Here is a 16,437-nt window from a genome sequence, read left to right on the forward strand (position 1 = left end):
CATGTGTAGCATTCAGTGTAATTTAGAAAAGATGACTTAAGTAGAGGAATATTGATGCATCTGTTTTTCAAATTGCAATTAATTATAGTGACAGCTTTTAAGATCTACTTCATTCTCTCTTGGAATCTTGCCTAACTTTACAAATTTTACGCGATTTAGGTTAGAAATGGACAATTTAAAAGTTAGTCAAATAGGGCTTCCCTGGTGGCACAGTGGTTGAGAGTCCGCCTGCTGATGCAGGGGATACGGGTTCGTGCCCCGGTTTGTGGCCCGGTCTGGGAAGATCCCACATGCCGCGGAGCGGCTAGGCCCGTGAGCCATGGCTGCTGAGCCTGCGCGTCCGGAGCCTGTGCTCCGCAACGGGAGAGGCCACAACAGTGAGAGAGGCCCGCATACCGCAAAAAAAAAAAAAAAAAAAAGTCAAATAAATTAATCGAAAAGAATCCTGCCTTATCAAATCATGCTTCTAAAGGTTTTTCACACCCTCCAATCTTATCCAGGTGTGATGTTTTGAAAATAAGGATGATTGTTTTAGCTTTTTTCAGAGTTTGAGAATAGAAACTCCTTTTATGCAGGTATGTATCATCTTTGATTATACAGTAGTCCACTGGATATAGTCCCTCTAATTGACGTATACCTACTGCATCAATAAACTGTGTGATCCTAGATATGTTTGTATGTGGTCATGTTAAAAAGTGTTGCTTAAGTATTCTTAAATGTGTTTTATCAATATCTTATGGAAAAATACTCATAATCTTTTGAAAGCATTCATATTAAAAAGAATTAGAAATGATGTTTATCTCATTTGGAACTCTTTCTTTTTCAATGTATCATTAAAGTGTAGGTACAGTATATAAGAATTCATACCATAGGATCAACTGAGACTTTGGTTTAAATATATTACAAATTATACACGGAAGCCTGCATAAGATACTACATTTTTTTTCCCAAAGAAGCTTCTTTAAATGGTTCTGTTAAGTGTAGGAATGTTCTGATAATTATCTTTTTAATTAAAATAAGAAATCTTTGTTTAAAGTGGCATTCTTTTTTTTACGGCCTGTTACAGTCTCTGTAACAATCATTTCTTAAGTCTGAACATTTTATTTCCAGGAATCCATTTATATAAAGCTATGTTCAGACTTAATTAAGGAACAATTCTTACAAAGCTTGTAAATAGCCGGGAAAAAAGGGACCAAAGATAAAACTGACATTCACGTTTAACAAAATGATTGTTACAAGTTATGTAATAAGCTATAAAAATACAATAAATCTCTTTTTATAAGAGTTCATATTTTTTGGTCCTTGTTTTCAAGGGTATTTAAGGAGAATATCAAAGCTCTGGAAAGTGACATCTGTTTTGCTGAATGGACTAGTGATAACTTCTTTTGTCTCTAACTGACAGTACCGAGTTTTACGTGTCTTCTTGGTGTGCTTTCCTTGAAATACCTTCTAATCAGTTAAGATTGGGATGTAAATTTTATATTGTGCTATAGTGAAAACAAGACCTAGTTCTCATCTCACTTATACTGATTTCTAGAAGTTAGAAAACTTTGGGCAAGTTGCTTAACCTCCAAGTCTCATTTTCCTCATCTGGAAAGCAACGATAAGAATTCTCTTCCTACTTCAAAGAGCTGTTGTGAGGACTAGGTGAAATTATAAATAGTGAAAATATTTTGGAAGTTATATATAGGACTGTGAGCATCCAAGCTACATTTCTTTGTCTCTCTAACCCTGTGTTATGGTAGCAGTAGTAATAATAAAATAACAACAATAATGGCAGAAAACACTCATAGCTCAGTATGTACAGTGTAGGATTCTAGGCACTCAACATATATTAACTCATTTGATCCTCTCACCTTATTAGATATGTATTGTTATTATCCCTGATTTACAGACATGGAAACTGAGGCACAGAGAGGTTAAGTTACTTCCTTAAGGTCATACAGTTGGAGGGACTTCCCTGGTGGTCCAGTGGTTAAGACTCCACGCTCCCAGAGCAGGGGGCCCGGGTTGGATCCCTGGTCAGGGAACTAGATCCTGCATGCCACAACTAAGACCCGGTGCAGCCAAATAAATAAATAATTAATTAATTTAAAAAAATCATACAGTTGGAGAAATATGGATGAAGAGGGGAATGGGTGGTATCAATCTTTTTTCAAATCTATAAAAAAATTGAGAAAAGCATTCATGTACCCCTCACCTGGATTGGCCAAGTGTTAACATTTTGCCATATTTATTTTTTTCCTCTCTGTATAGCTCTACTTTCCTTTCCTTTCTGAATCATTTGAAAGTTGTAGACATCATGATATTTCACCTCTACTAAAGCATGTATTTCCTAAGAACACGGGCATTGTCTTTCATAACCACAATGCAAGATCCCACTCAGGAGATTTAACATTTTAAAGTGATAAAGTGATAACATTTTATTATTCAATATATAGTTCATATTCAGATTTCCCCAATTGTTCCAGTATTGTCCTTTATAGCCTCCTTTTTTAAAATTCATGATCCAATCACATGTTACACATAGTTATGTCTCTTTAGTCTCTTTTAATTTACAATAGTTCCTTAGTCTTTTTATTCTTGAAATTGAAGTTTTTGAAGAGTCCAGGCAAGTTTTACAGAATGTCTCTCATTTGGATTTGTCTGATTGTTGTCCATGGTTAGATTCAGGTTAAAAAATTTGGCAGGAATATATGTTGTAGTTTCTCAGTGCATTACATCAGAAAGTACACGATGTTATTTTGTTCCTTTATCGGTGATGCTAAGTTTGGTCATTTTATTAAGGCTTTATTCACCAGATTTCTCCACTGTAAAGGTATATTTGGAAATAATAAGTGCTCAGTGGAGTGAAACTTGGAAACTGTGTAAATAACTTGTTCCCAACATTGTTTCTCCCAATAGTTTTGGCATCCACTGATGATTGTTCTGTAGAAGTTGTAAAATCAGCCCATTTATTTTTAGGCAGTTCTAAGTGTTTGTTTTTTTGTTTTTTTTTTTTCTTCTTGACTTTGAAATGGTGACTGTTTCCTATTTTGGGAAGATAATATGTAAACTTTGTCATTTTAATTTTATTTTTTATAAATTTATTTGTTTATTTATTTAATTTTTGGCTGAGTTGGGTCTTCGTTGCTGTTCTTGGGCTTTCTCTAGTTGCAGTGAGTGGGGGCTACTCTTCATTGCGGTGTGTGGGCTTCTCATTGCGGTGGCTTCTCTTGTTGCGGAGCACGGGCTCTAGGTGCACGGGCTTCAGTACTTGCAGCACACGGGCTCAGTAGTTGTGGCTCACGGGCTCTAGAGCACAGGCTCAGTAGTTGTGGCATATAGGCTTAGTTGTTCCGCGGCATGTGGGATCTTCCTGGGACAGGGCTCGAACCCGTGTCTCCTGCATTGGCAGGCGGATTCTTAACCACTGCACCACCAGGGAAGTCCCTTTATTTTTGTTTTTGAACTTAGCCTAATTAAAATGTACTTTTCACATTCTAATTTATTTATTATTTTTTTTTGTGGTACGCGGGCCTCTCACTGTTGTGGCCTCTCCCGTTGTGGAGCACAGGCTCCGGAGGCTCAGGCTCAGCGGCCATGGCTCACGGGCCCAGCTGCTCCGTGGCATGTGGGATCTTCCCGGACCAGGGCACGAACCCGTGTCCCCTGCATCGGCAGGCGGACTCTCAACCACTGCGCCACCAGGGAAGCCCTACATTCTAATCTATAGGTTATATGCTTTATAATTTTTATCTTCGGTGGAAAACATTGCTAAAGCTGCTTAAATAATTGGGTTTAGTTTTTAAAGGCTTGTGGTACTAAAAGCTGCAACAGAAGTTCCTGGAGGGCTTGTGTTTTCCATTTCATAGGCCTGGGGTGGAGCCTGAAAATCTGCATTTCTAACTAGTTTCCGGATGATGCCGCTGGTTCTGGGATCACACTTTGAGACTCACTGTGGCTTCTCTAGGCCTTTCAAGGCAATTTGCTCATAATTATTTGGGCTTTTTTTTTTTTCTACTTGTTTGCTTTATCTGGTAGACGTGAGAGTAGTGTGGTGTGTGTGCAACTAGAGAAAGCCCGCGTGCAACAACGAAGACCCAACACAGCCAAAAATAAATAAATAAAATAAATAAATAAATAAAAAAGCCTCAGGGATTGATGAATTTGGACTAACAATTCCAATTAATTATGTAAACCAGTAAGAAAGAGTGAGATCTTGTTTTCAATTGATGTGAAAATGTACCCAGAACCTAGAAAGAATGATGCCTGGTGGAAAGGATTAAAGAAGAGATTCTCTTTGTTATTGAGAAATAGAATATATTGTAGTTAAAATTTGAGTTTTGAAATTGGAGGGCACTATTTTTTTATTTTTTATTTTTGGCTGCATTGGGTCTTCATTGCTGCGCGCGGGCTTTCTCTAGTTGCAGCGAGCGGGGGCTACTCTCTGTTGCGGTGCGCCTGCTTCTCATTGCGGTGGCTTCTCCTGTTGCCTAGCATGGGCTCTAGGCGTGTGGGCTTCACTAGTTGCGGCGCACGGGCTTCACTAGTTGCGGCACACGGGCGTAGTTGCTCCACAGCATGTGGGATCTTCCTGGACCAGGGCTCAAACCTGTGTCCCCTGCATTGGCAGGCAGATTCTTAACCACTGCGCCACCAGGGAAACCCTGGGGGGCACTATTGGGCTGAATTTTTAATTGCTTAATTGAAACCATGAAGTTTAAAAAATTTTTATTTTAAAGTGAGACTGACTTTTATTGAACTTGGATTAAGAGAAAATGCGATGAATCAGAAGGAGACAAAGTTCTACTTCCTTAATAAGTGGGTCAGTTAATTTGCTTTAACTGAGATGTCACTAAGTTTGTGTGGGCTTTGAGTCTAGAGGGGTCATCTAACTCAAAGCTTCATAAACTTTTTTGTTCATGGACCTCACTGAAAATCTTTTGTATGTCATGAGATACTCTCCCCAGACATGCACATGTGTATACCTTTTGTACATGATTTCAGGAGGTTCAGAGATCCTTGAATCCTATCCATGGGTCCTGATCTAGCCTTATTTTAATGTTGTTACATAATGTATTTTAATTTAAAATTTGTTGTTGATAATTACCATTTCAACATAACTAGTTGTGACTTTAATAAGGGTATGACTGTCAGCTCTGAGCTTCATCATAAAATGGCATTTTGAGAAGCTAATGAAATATTATGTTATTTGGTAGTATCAGGAAAAAGGGTACAGACTTGACTGGTGGGTATCAAACATCCTACTGGAATGTTCTGTTCTTTATTTTCTCATCCCCCTAGCCACCCAGGCAAGCAGCCACAATTTATCCCTACCTGTGATGATAGAATTTTACTTGTCAGGGAGATATGGATAGATACACTTAATACTTTATTTGTTATCCTACTGATATTTCCATGCTGTTTCTACTTTTATCAGTTTTATTATTATTATTTTTTTTTGCGGTACGCGGGCCTCTCACTGTTGTGGCCTCTCCCGTTGTGGAGCACAGGCTCCGGACGCGCAGGCTCAGCAGCCATGGCTCACGGGCCCAGCTGCTCCGCGGCATGTGGGATCTTCCCGGACAGGGGCACGAACCCGTGTCCCCTGCATCGGCAAGCAGATTCTCAACCACTGCACCACCAGGGAAGCCCTCAGTTTTATTAAAGAAAGAGTATGACCAAGCTAATGCCCAGCAACGTCAATTTACCCTAGTAAGTGCACTTTACATCTAGGAGATTTGGAATACACACTTTTCTATCACGGTGAGCCTTAAACACTGTCAGCATGTTCAGTTATTTATACTCTTCAGCTCTGGGAGGGCTGGGAAACATCGTTTTCCCTTTTTCTTCATCCACTTAAGGTATCAACACTGGGAATCTGTCCACCTACTTAGCTCATTCAAGAAACAGTGGTTTGCAGTCATTTTAGATCAGTAGTAGTACACTTTGGGTAAAAGGCCTTGTTTGAATCATAGACTATGACTTCTTCCTTTTTTTTTTTTTTTTGCTTTTACGCGGGCCCCTCACTGTTGTGGCCTCTCCCGTTGCGGAGCACGGGCTCCGGACGCGCAGGCTCAGCGGCCATGGCTCACGGACCCAGACGCTCCGCAGCATGTGGGATCCTCCCGGATCGGGGCACGAACCCGCGTCCCCTGCATCGGCAGGCGGACTCTCAACCACTGCGCCACCAGGGAAGCCCATGACTTCTTCCTTTTAAAAATGAGCGAAGGCCTCGCCTCCGCCCCAGGCTCATGCGAGCGGGGTGTTTCCTGTGTCTCTCAGTCCGGGTTTGGAGACTCCAGTGTCCTCCAGTTTTTCATGGAAGAGATGTCAGGAGGAAGTGTGGTGAGCTCAGCAGTACCAGTGGCTGCGACCTGCACCACTTCGTTCAAGGGCACGAGCCCCAGCTCCAAGTTCGTGAAGCTGAACGTGGGCAGAGCCCCGTACTACACCACCATGCAGACGCTGACCAAGCAGGACACTATGCTGAAGGCCGTGTTCAGCAGGTGCATAGAGATGCTCATGGACAGTGAAGGCTGGATCCTCACTGACCAGTGTGGGAAGCTCCATGGTACGATACTCAATTACCTTTGTGACGGGGCGGTCCCCTTGCCCGAGAGCTGCCGGGAGATTGAGGAGCTGCAGGCAGAAGCCAAGTACTACCTGGTCCAGGGCCTGGTGGAAGAGTTCCAGGCAGCCCTGCAAAACAAAGATACTTATGAGCCTTTCTGCAGAGTTCCTGTTATCACCTCATCCAAGGAAGAACAGAAACTTATAGTGACTTCAAATAAGCCAGCTGTGAAGTTGCCCTACAACAGAAGTAACAACAAATACTCGTATACCAGCAATTCTGACGACAATATGTTGAAGAACGTTGAACTGTTTGATAAGCTGTCTCTGTGCTTTGATGGAAGGGTCCTGCTCATAAAGGATGTCATTGGGGATGAAATCTGCTGCTGGTCCTTCTACAGCCAGGGCCGCAAGATCGCTGAATTCTGCTGTACCTCTATCGTCTACGCCACGGAGAAGAAACAGACCAAGGTGGAGTTCCCTGAAGCCCGGATCTATGAGGGGAGCCTGAATATTTTGCTGTATGAGGCCCAGGATGGCCGGGGACCTGACAGCGTGCTCCTGGAGGCCACAGGTGGGGTGATCGGTTGCTCCCACCACCTGGACGAGGACGAGGAGTGGGAGCGGATCTACATTGCCCAGATCTGTTGAAGGGGCAGGCCTGTTGTCCCTTCGGCTGATCTGTGGTCTGGTGCTTGTTGGGACCCCGCAGGGTCTGACCAAGGGCAAAGCTGCCCCTTCCCCTGCCCTCCTTGTTGACCCACTCCATCCTGGGAAGGCCGCCTGGCCTGCTCACAGGCATAGTACACAAACCACTGCCCGGGGGGCTCCATTCCTTCCTCCTCGGCCTTCTGCCCCGTTAAGCGGGGCTTACTGCCCCCAGAGGATGCCCTGCCCTTTGCTTAGAAGAAATTAAACACGGCCCCAGACTCTGTTCTGGCATCCAGACAGGACCACCGCTCACACCAGCAGCCTCAGGATGGCTTGCCTGCTGTCAATGTAGCTGTCACCTGGAAATCCCTTCCTGTCTCTGCTTCTGATTCTTCCACAGTGTGGAGTGGCCTTCGGCGAGTAGACCGAGAGGACATGCAGATCCCTTTGGATCCAGTCAGTGTGTGTGTTCATGTTAGTTTAAGGGACGTGTGCGACTATGGATGAGGATGTGTGCCCATGGGGCCTGGGTGGCCCGCGCTGGATCCCTGCTGTCTGCACGGCACTTGTGTGGGACGGACGTTCTCGGTTACCTACCTCCCTGTCTCCTCTGCATCCATGACGCACAGGGGGAGTGGTGACGAATGTGGGTGGTTGAGACTAGGCTGGTAGAGTAGTTCCAAGGAGATTCGGTTGTGTGTTAAGGTATGGATGGGCTTTATTTTTTTATATAAATTTATTTTATTTGTTCAGTTTTGGCTGTTTTGGGTCTTCATTGCCGTGTGCGGGCTTTCTCTAGTTGCGGTGCGTAGGGGCTGCTCTTCGTTGTGGTGTGCAGGCTTCTTACTGCGGTGGCTTCTCTTGTTGTGGAGCACAGGCTCTAGGCGTGCGGGCTTCAGTAGCTGTGGCATGCAGGCTCAGTAGTTGTGGCTCGCGGCTCTAGAACACAGGCTTAGTAGTTGTGGTGCACGTGCTTCATTGCTCCGCGGCATGTGGGATCTTCCCGGACCAGGGCTTGAACCCATGTGCCCTGCATTGGCAGGAGGATTCTTTTTTTTTTTTTTTGCGGTATGTGGGCCTCTCACCGTCGTGGCCTCTCCCGTTGCGGAGCACAGGCTCCGGACGCACAGGCCCAACGGCCATGGCTCATGGGCCCAGCTGCTCCGCGGCATGCGGGATCCTCCCAGACCGGGGCACGAACCCGCGTCCCCTGCATCGGCAGGTGGACTCTCAACCACTGCGCCACCAGGGAAGCCCGGCAGGCGGATTCTTAACCACTGCGCCACCAGGGAAGCCCAGGATGGGTTTTGTCTGCTCTTCGAGGGAAACGTTACTGTTTTATGCCAAAAGTATTAATACAGGCAGCCTTTGATACAGTGTGTTCCAAAAAAACGAGTTTATATTTTGAAATGGTTTTTACAGCTCAGACTTTGTACATCCTGCCCTACTTGTGACAGTTGTATGCCTTTATTTTGTATCCAACAACAAGGCCTACAATAAAACTTTAAAACAATCATGACCGAACCTAAAACTCATGCATCAGGTAGATGCTTTTTAAACTGTTGTGTGGGAAACTTTCATATTAGGCCATTTGGATTTTATTAAGTGCTAAGGATGGGAGGGAGGGGGCTTAAATAATGTTTTGTAAATATTTTATACAGTTTAAGTTTTAAACACCAACCCTGCTGTTTGGGTTGAACTTTTTTAGAAAATTAAAGTGAATGTCAGTTGTGATGTTTTCTGTAGGAATGGAAAAGCCATCATGTAAGTTCTGTTTTTTAAATGTTTACGTGAGGAGTAACTTTGTGGAACAGTCTGATTAGCTGGGGCTTCTACACCTTGTGACCAAATGTTTCTGGCTGTCTCTCTACTTTCACATTTCCTCCAACTTTGCACTTGTAGTTTGTAGTCTTTGCTTCCCTGGGATATGAACAAGTTCTTGAAACATTCCATGGTGAGTGATACTGTTAGTTGCATACAGCCATGAGCTGACAATGACAAAGTGTTGGCTGGTCCAAGCTCTGTTATCAGACATATTTTACAAGGAACTGATTTCTTATGTGAGCACTAAGGGCAAACAAAAGTCAATATTTGTATTTAAGAACCATCCAAGTAAAACACTGGCCTAAGATTTGGTAAAGAGTAAAGTTTTATTACACTGTAATAGCTTACAATGGAAAAAGCAGAACAGCTTTGGGTCCCCCGTAATGAGGTTTTCTTCAAATAAGTCATCTGATTGCGGTGACTGGGGGCCTCTGCCCACGATGGTTCCGGGCCTCGCCTCTCCATTGTCCTCCTGCAGTGGCTTAGTGGGGCAGTCGCTGTGCAGGTACCCCGGCCCTCCCTCTGGAATGTGTGCTCTCTAGGTCTCCACCCAGAGTCATTGTAACATGTGTGTGTCACTAACCTTTCTGTCTCTTTGTGCCATGGAAAAAAAACACTATGAGCTTCAGAAGTAGTCATCGTATGTTGTACAAGCATCTGTGGACATATATAAAATAAAAGTTATATAACACTTCTACTTAAAAACAAAAAGAGCAAACTGAGACCCAAAGAGGTCATGTGACTTGTTCAAGGTTACAGTTGATGACAGCCTGGATTAGAGCCCACATTTCCCTAATCAGAGCCTAGTTGGTTCCCTTTTGACTCTTTTTGTTTTGTTTGTGGTTGAGCTTGTGTTTCTTCCACTGGATGTGATTGATAGATGAATTGAAGGGTGTGTGTGTGTGTGTTTAATTAGTGCTTCTATGACTTATTTAAGAAAGCCTTTTCTACCCTAAGGTTATGAAAATAGTCTCATATTTTCCACTAGAAGCTTGATAGTTTTGTCTTTTACATTTAGAATGTTAGTCTTTCTAGAATTGATCTTTGCGTTTGTGAGGAAGGAATTTCATTTCATTTTTTTTCCATATGGATTTCCAATGTCCCCCAGCATCACCTACTGGAAGAATATGTATTCTCCACTGATCTGCAGAGCTACCTCCATCATAAATCATGTCCTTACATGCATTGGTCTGATTTTGGATTCATTATTCTGTATATTTTTCTATTTATTTATCCCTGTATCAGTACCATGCAGCTTTATTCACATAGCTTTATAGTAAGCCTTGATATATAGAAGTTAACTATTGATAGAAATCAAAATATGGAGCTTTAAAAATATTTGTTTTTGAATATGTAAAACATGTAACACAGTACAAAACTCAAAAAATACAAAAGGGTATATACCAGAAAATCTCTTTACCCATCTTTGTAGCATTTATTTTCCCTCCCCAGAGGCCACCACTTTTTCTTGTTTCTTGGAGATTAGTTTAAATTAGATTCTATAAGGAGTTTTCTAGGACTCACCTAGAAGACACCTACCATGGATTAAATACTAAAATTTGAAAACCTTTGGTAGGGAAGATGGCTTTTGTTTTGTTTTGTTTTTTAAATGTTAAGAGGCAATGGTGTATAATGAAAGAGCACTCTCTTGAGCCAGATGGTTTAATAACCATTTGACCCTTAGACAAATGCTGGAGTTTCTTAGCCCTTGGTTCCGTTTCCTCTCTATACTTCCTATTTCTCATCTTGTAAAACAGGGGTAATGATAAACCACACATCCTACCTCATGAAGTCATTGTAGGGAATAAATCTAACACTGTTTTTCAGTTTTGATGTCCATATGATAATTTTTCATAAATGAGCTTTTTTTTTTTTTTTTTAATTTGGCTGTGCCAGGTCTTAGTTGCGGCACATGGGATGTTCGTTGCCGAGTGCAGGATCTTTGTTGCAACATGCAGGATCTTTTTCTTTTAGTTGTGGTATGTGAACTCTTGGTTGTGGCATGTGGGATCTAGTTCCCTGATTAGGGATTGAACCTGGGCCCCCTGCACTGGGAGCACAGAGTCTTAGCCACTGGACCACCAGGGAAGTCCCTAAGTGAGTTTTGTTTTTTTTTAATTAGAACAAATTTGAAAAGTAGAAAAAATAATTAAAAAACAATGAACGAATGAGGGGCCATAACTGCCAACCCCTTTGTATTATGGAACTCCCAGTCTTCCAGTGGAACAGTTGGTTCGTAGGTGACACATTTGACTGTCTAATATCAGATCAAATGATGGAACCATTTTTTGTGTATGGTGTTAAAGTATGTTCTAGTTTCTTTTTTTTACATGTAGCTGTCCAGTTTTCCCATCACCATTTATTGAAGAGACTGTCTTTTCTCCGTTGTATAGTCTTGCCTCCTTTGTCATAATTTAATTGACCATAGGTGCATTGGTTTCTTTCTGGGCTTTCTGACCTGTTCCATTGATACATATTTCTGTTTTGGTGCCAGTACCACACTTTTGATGACTGTAGCTTTGTAGTATAGTCTGAAGACAGGGAGCCTGATTCCTCCAGCTGCGTTTTTCTTTCTGAAGATTGCTTTAGCTATTTGGGGTCTTTTTTGTGTCTCCATACAAATTAAAAAATTTTTTTGATCTAGTTCTGTGAAAAATGCCATTGGTAGTTTGATAGGGATTGCATTGAATCTATAGATTGCCTTGAGTAGTATAGTCATTTTCACAATATTGATTCTTCCAATCCAAGAACATGGTATATCTTTCCATCTGTTTGTGTTGTCTTCAATTTCTTTCATCAGCATCTTACAGTTTTCACAGTACAGGTCTTTTACCTCCTTAGGTAGGTTTATTCCTAGGTATTTTATTCTTTTTGTTGCAGTGGTGAATGGAGTTGTTTCCTTAATTTCTCTTTCTGATCTTTAATTGTTAGTGTATGGAAATGCAAGAGATTTCTGTGCATTAATTTTGTATCTTGTAACTTTACCAAATTCATTGATTAGCTCTAGTAGTTTTCTGGTGGCATCTTTAGGATTCTCTATGTATAGCATCACGTCATCTGCAAACAGTGACAGTTTTACTTCTTCTTTTCCAATTTGGATTGCTTTTATTTCTTTTTCTTTTCTGATTGCTGTGTCTAGGACTTCCAAAACTATGTTGAATAAAAGTGGAGAGGGTGGGCATCCTTGTCTTGTTCCTGATCTTAGAGGAAACGCTTTCAGCATTTCACCATTGAGTATGATGTTAGCTGTAGGTTTGTCATATATGGCCTTTATTATGTTGAAGTAGGTTCCCTCTATGCCCACTTTCTGGAGAGTTTTTATCATAAATGGTGTTGAATTTTGTCAAAAGCTCTTTCTGCATCTACTGAGATGATCATATGGTTTTTATTTAATGTATTGTTGGATTCGGATTGCTAGTATTTTGTTGAGGATTTTTGCGTCTGTGTTCATCAGAGTGATGGTGGACTCATAGAATTAATTTGGGAGTATTCCTTCCTCTGCACTTTTTTGGAATAGTTTCAGAAGGATAGGTGTTAACTCTTCTCTAAATGTTTGATAGAATTAGCCTGTGAAGCCATCTGGTCCTGGACATACATTTGTTGGGAGGTTTTTGTTTTTTTTAAAGAACAAAACCATAATTTATTAGAAGAATGTGAGGTAGTTCAAAGAATGAGTACAAACATCAGGTAACTAGAAATAGAGCAAGTTCAGGATATAGGCATGGTTCACTACCTTGTCCAAATGCTTCCTTTGGAATTTTTTTTGAATTTTATTTTATTTATTTTTTATACAGCAGGTTCGTATTATTTATCTATTTTATACATATTAGTGTATATATGTCAATCCCAATCTCCCAGTTCATCCCACTGCCACGCCAACCACTTCCCCCCTTGGTGTCCATACGTTTGTTCTCTACACCTGTGTCTCTGTTTCTGCCCTGCAAACCGGTTAATCTGTACCATTTTTCTAGATTCCACATATATGCGTTAATATACGATATTTGTTTTTCTCTTTCTGACTTACTTCACTCTGTATGACAGTCTCTAGATCCATCCACGTCTCTACAAATGATCCAATTTCATTCCTTTCTGTGGCTGAGTAATATTCCATTGTATATATGTACCAAATCTTCTTTATCCATTCGTCTGTCGATGGGCATTTAGGTTGCTTCCATGACCTGGCTATTGTAAATAGTGCTGCAGTGAACATTGGGGTGCATGTGTCTTTTTAAATTATGGATTTCTTTGGGTATATGCCCAGTAGTGGGATTGCTGGGTCATATAGTAATTCTATTTTTAGTTTTTTAAGGAACCTCCATACTGTTCTCCATAGTAGCTGTATCAATTTACATTCCCACCAACAGTGCAAGAGGGTTCTCTTTTCTCCACACACTCTCCAGCATTTGTTGTTTATAGATTTTCTGATGATGCCCATTCTAACTGGTGTGAGGTGATACCTCATTGTAGTTTTGATTTGCATTTCTCTAATAGTGATGTTGAGCATCCTGTCATGTGTTTGTTGGCAATCTGTATATCTTCTTTGGAGAAATGTCTATTTAGGTCTTCTGCCCATTTTTGGATTGAGTTGTTCTTTTGATATTGAGCTGCATGAGCTGCTTATATATTTTGGAGATTAATCCTTTGTTAGTTGCTTCATTTGCATATATTTTCTCCCATTCTGAGGGTTGTCTTTTCGTCTTGTTTATGGCTTCCTTTGTTGTGCAAAAGCTTTTAAGTTTCATTAGGTCCCATTTGTTTATTTTTGGTTTTATTTCCATTACTCTAGGAGGTGGATCAAAAAAGATCTCGCTGTGATGTATGTCAAAGAGTGTTCTTCCTATGTTTTCCTCTAAGAGTTTTATAGTGTCCAGTCTTACATTTAGGTCTTTAATCCATTTTGAGTTTATTTTTGTGTATGGTGTTAGGGAGTGTTCTAAGTTCAGTCTTTTACATGTAGCTGTCCAGTTTTCCCAGCACCACTTATTGAAGAGACTATCTTTTCTCCATTTTATATCCTTGCCTCCTTTGTCATAGATTAGTTGACCAGAGATGCATGGGTTTATCTCTGGGCTTTCTATCCCTGTTCCACTGATCTATATTTCTGTTTTGGTGCCAGTACCATATTGTCTTGATTACTGTAGCTTTGTAGTATAGTCTGAAGTCAGGGAGTCTGATTTCTCCAGCTCCATTTTTTTCCCTCAAGACTGCTTTGGCTATTTGGGGTCTTTTGTGTCTCCATACAGATTTTAAGGTTTTTTGTTCCAGTTCTGTAAAAAATGCCACTGGTAATTTGATAGGGATTGTATTGAATCTGTAGATTGCTTTGGGTAGTATAGTCATTTTCACAATATTGATTCTTCCAATCCAAGAACATGGTATATCTCTCTATCTGTTTGTGTCATCTTTGATTTCTTTCATCAGGGCCTTATAGTTTTCTGCGTACAGGCCTTTTACCTCCTTAGGTTTATTCCTAGGTATTCTATTCTTTTTGTTGCAATGGTGAATGGGATTGTTTCATTAATTTCTTTTTCTGATCTTTCGTTGTTAGTGTATAGGAAGGCAAGAGATTTCTGTGCATTAATTTTGTATCTTGCAACTTTACCAAATTCATTGATTAGCTCTAGTAGTTTTCTGGTGGCATCTTTAGGATTCTCTATGTATAGTATCATGTCATCTGCAAACAGTGACACTTTTGAATTGCTTTTATTTCTTTTTCTTCTCTGATTGTCGTGGCTAGGACTTCCAAAACTACGTTGAATAATAGTGGCGAGCATGGACATCCTTGTCTTGTTCCTGATCTTAGAGGAAATGCTTTCAGTTTTTCACCACTGAGAATGATGTTTGCTGTGGGTTTGTCGTAAATGGTCTTTATTATGTTGAGGTAGGTTCCCTCTATGCCCACTTTCTGGAGAGTTTTTATCATAAATGGGTGTTGAATTTTGTCAAAAGCTTTTTCTGCATCTATTGAGATGATCATATGGCTTTTCTTCTTTAATTTGTTAATATGGTGTATCACATTGATTGATTTGCATATATTAAAGACTCCTTGCATCCCTGGGATAAATCCCACTTGATCATGGTGTATGATCCTTTTAATGTGTTGTTGGATTCTGTTCGGTAGTATTTTGTTGAGGATTTTTGCGTCTATATTCATCAATGTTACTGGCCTGTAATTTTCTTTTTTTTGTAATATCTTTGTCTGGTTTTGGTATCAGGGTGATGGTGGCCTCATAGAATGAGTTTGGGAGTGTTTCTTCCTCTGCAGTTTTTTGGGAGAGTTTGAGAAGGATGGGTGTTAGCTCTTCTCTAAATGGTTGATAGAATTCACCTGTGAAGCCGTCTGGTCCTGGACTTTTGTTTGTTGGAAGAGTTTTAATCACAGTTTCAATTTCAGTACTTATGATTAGTCTGTTCATATCTTCTATTTCTTCCTGGTTCAGTCTTGGGAGTTATTCTTAAACACCACCACAAAAATAAACTCAAAATGGATTAAAGACCTATATGTAAGACTGGGTACTATAAAACTCTTAGAGGAAAACATAGGAAGAACACTCTTTGACATAAATTGCAGCAATATCTTTTTCAATTCATCTCCCAGAGTAATGGAAATAATAACAAAAACAAACAAATGGGACTTAATTAAACTCAAAAGCTTTTGTACAGCAGAGGAAACCATAAACAGAATGAAAAAACAACCCACAGAATGAGAGAAAATAGTCTCAAACGGTGCGACTGACAAGGGATTAGTCTCTAAAATTTACAAACAGCTCATGCGGCTCAATATCCAAAAAACAAACAACCCAATAAAAAAATGGACAGAAGACCTAAATAGACATTTCTACAAAGAAGACATACAGATGGTCAATAGACACATGAAAAAGATGCTTGACATCGCTAATTATTAGAGAAATACAAATTAAAACTACAATGAAATATCACCTCACACCAGTCAGAATGGCCATCATCAAAAAGTCTATTATATAAACAATAAATGATGGAGAGGGTGTAGAGAAAAGGAAACCCTCCTACAGTGTTGGTGGGAATGTAAATTGGTACAGCCACTATGGAGAACAATATGGAGGTTCCTTAAAAAACTAAAAATAGAGTTACCATATGATCCAGCAGTCCCACTTCTGGGCATATATCTGGAGAAAAACATGGTCCAAAAGGATACATACACCCCACTGTTCATTGTAGTACTATTTACAAACATGGAAGCAACCTAAATGTCTGTTGACAGATGAATGGATAAAGAAGATGTGGTACATATATACAATGGAATATTACTTAGCCATTAGAAAGAATGAAATAATGCCATTTGCAGCAACATGGATAGACCTGGAGATTATCATACTAAGTGAAGTCAGTCAGAGAAAGACAAATATCATATGATAACACTTACATGCA

General features: G+C 40.5%; 2 protein-coding genes across 2 annotated transcripts in view; both read left to right on the forward strand.

Annotated features, from left to right (window-relative positions):
• BTRC (beta-transducin repeat containing E3 ubiquitin protein ligase) overlaps window positions 1–16,437 on the forward strand; it is a gene marked incomplete at its 5' end in the record, with an annotated part of 185,121 nt that overhangs the window by 18,152 nt on the left and 150,532 nt on the right. The gene's annotated exons all lie outside the window — the stretch shown is intronic.
• On the forward strand, window positions 6,205–7,206 carry LOC307054486 (BTB/POZ domain-containing adapter for CUL3-mediated RhoA degradation protein 3-like; the record flags this gene model as incomplete). The annotated part of the gene is made up of 1 exon (XM_079706213.1): window positions 6,205–7,206. One exon carries the CDS (start codon window positions 6,205–6,207, stop codon window positions 7,204–7,206), a length of 1,002 nt encoding a protein of 333 aa, XP_079562339.1.

The sequence above is a fragment of the Hyperoodon ampullatus genome (genome assembly GCF_949752795.1).
Source record: "Hyperoodon ampullatus genome assembly, chromosome: 1".
Taxonomy (NCBI): domain Eukaryota; kingdom Metazoa; phylum Chordata; class Mammalia; order Artiodactyla; family Ziphiidae; genus Hyperoodon; species Hyperoodon ampullatus.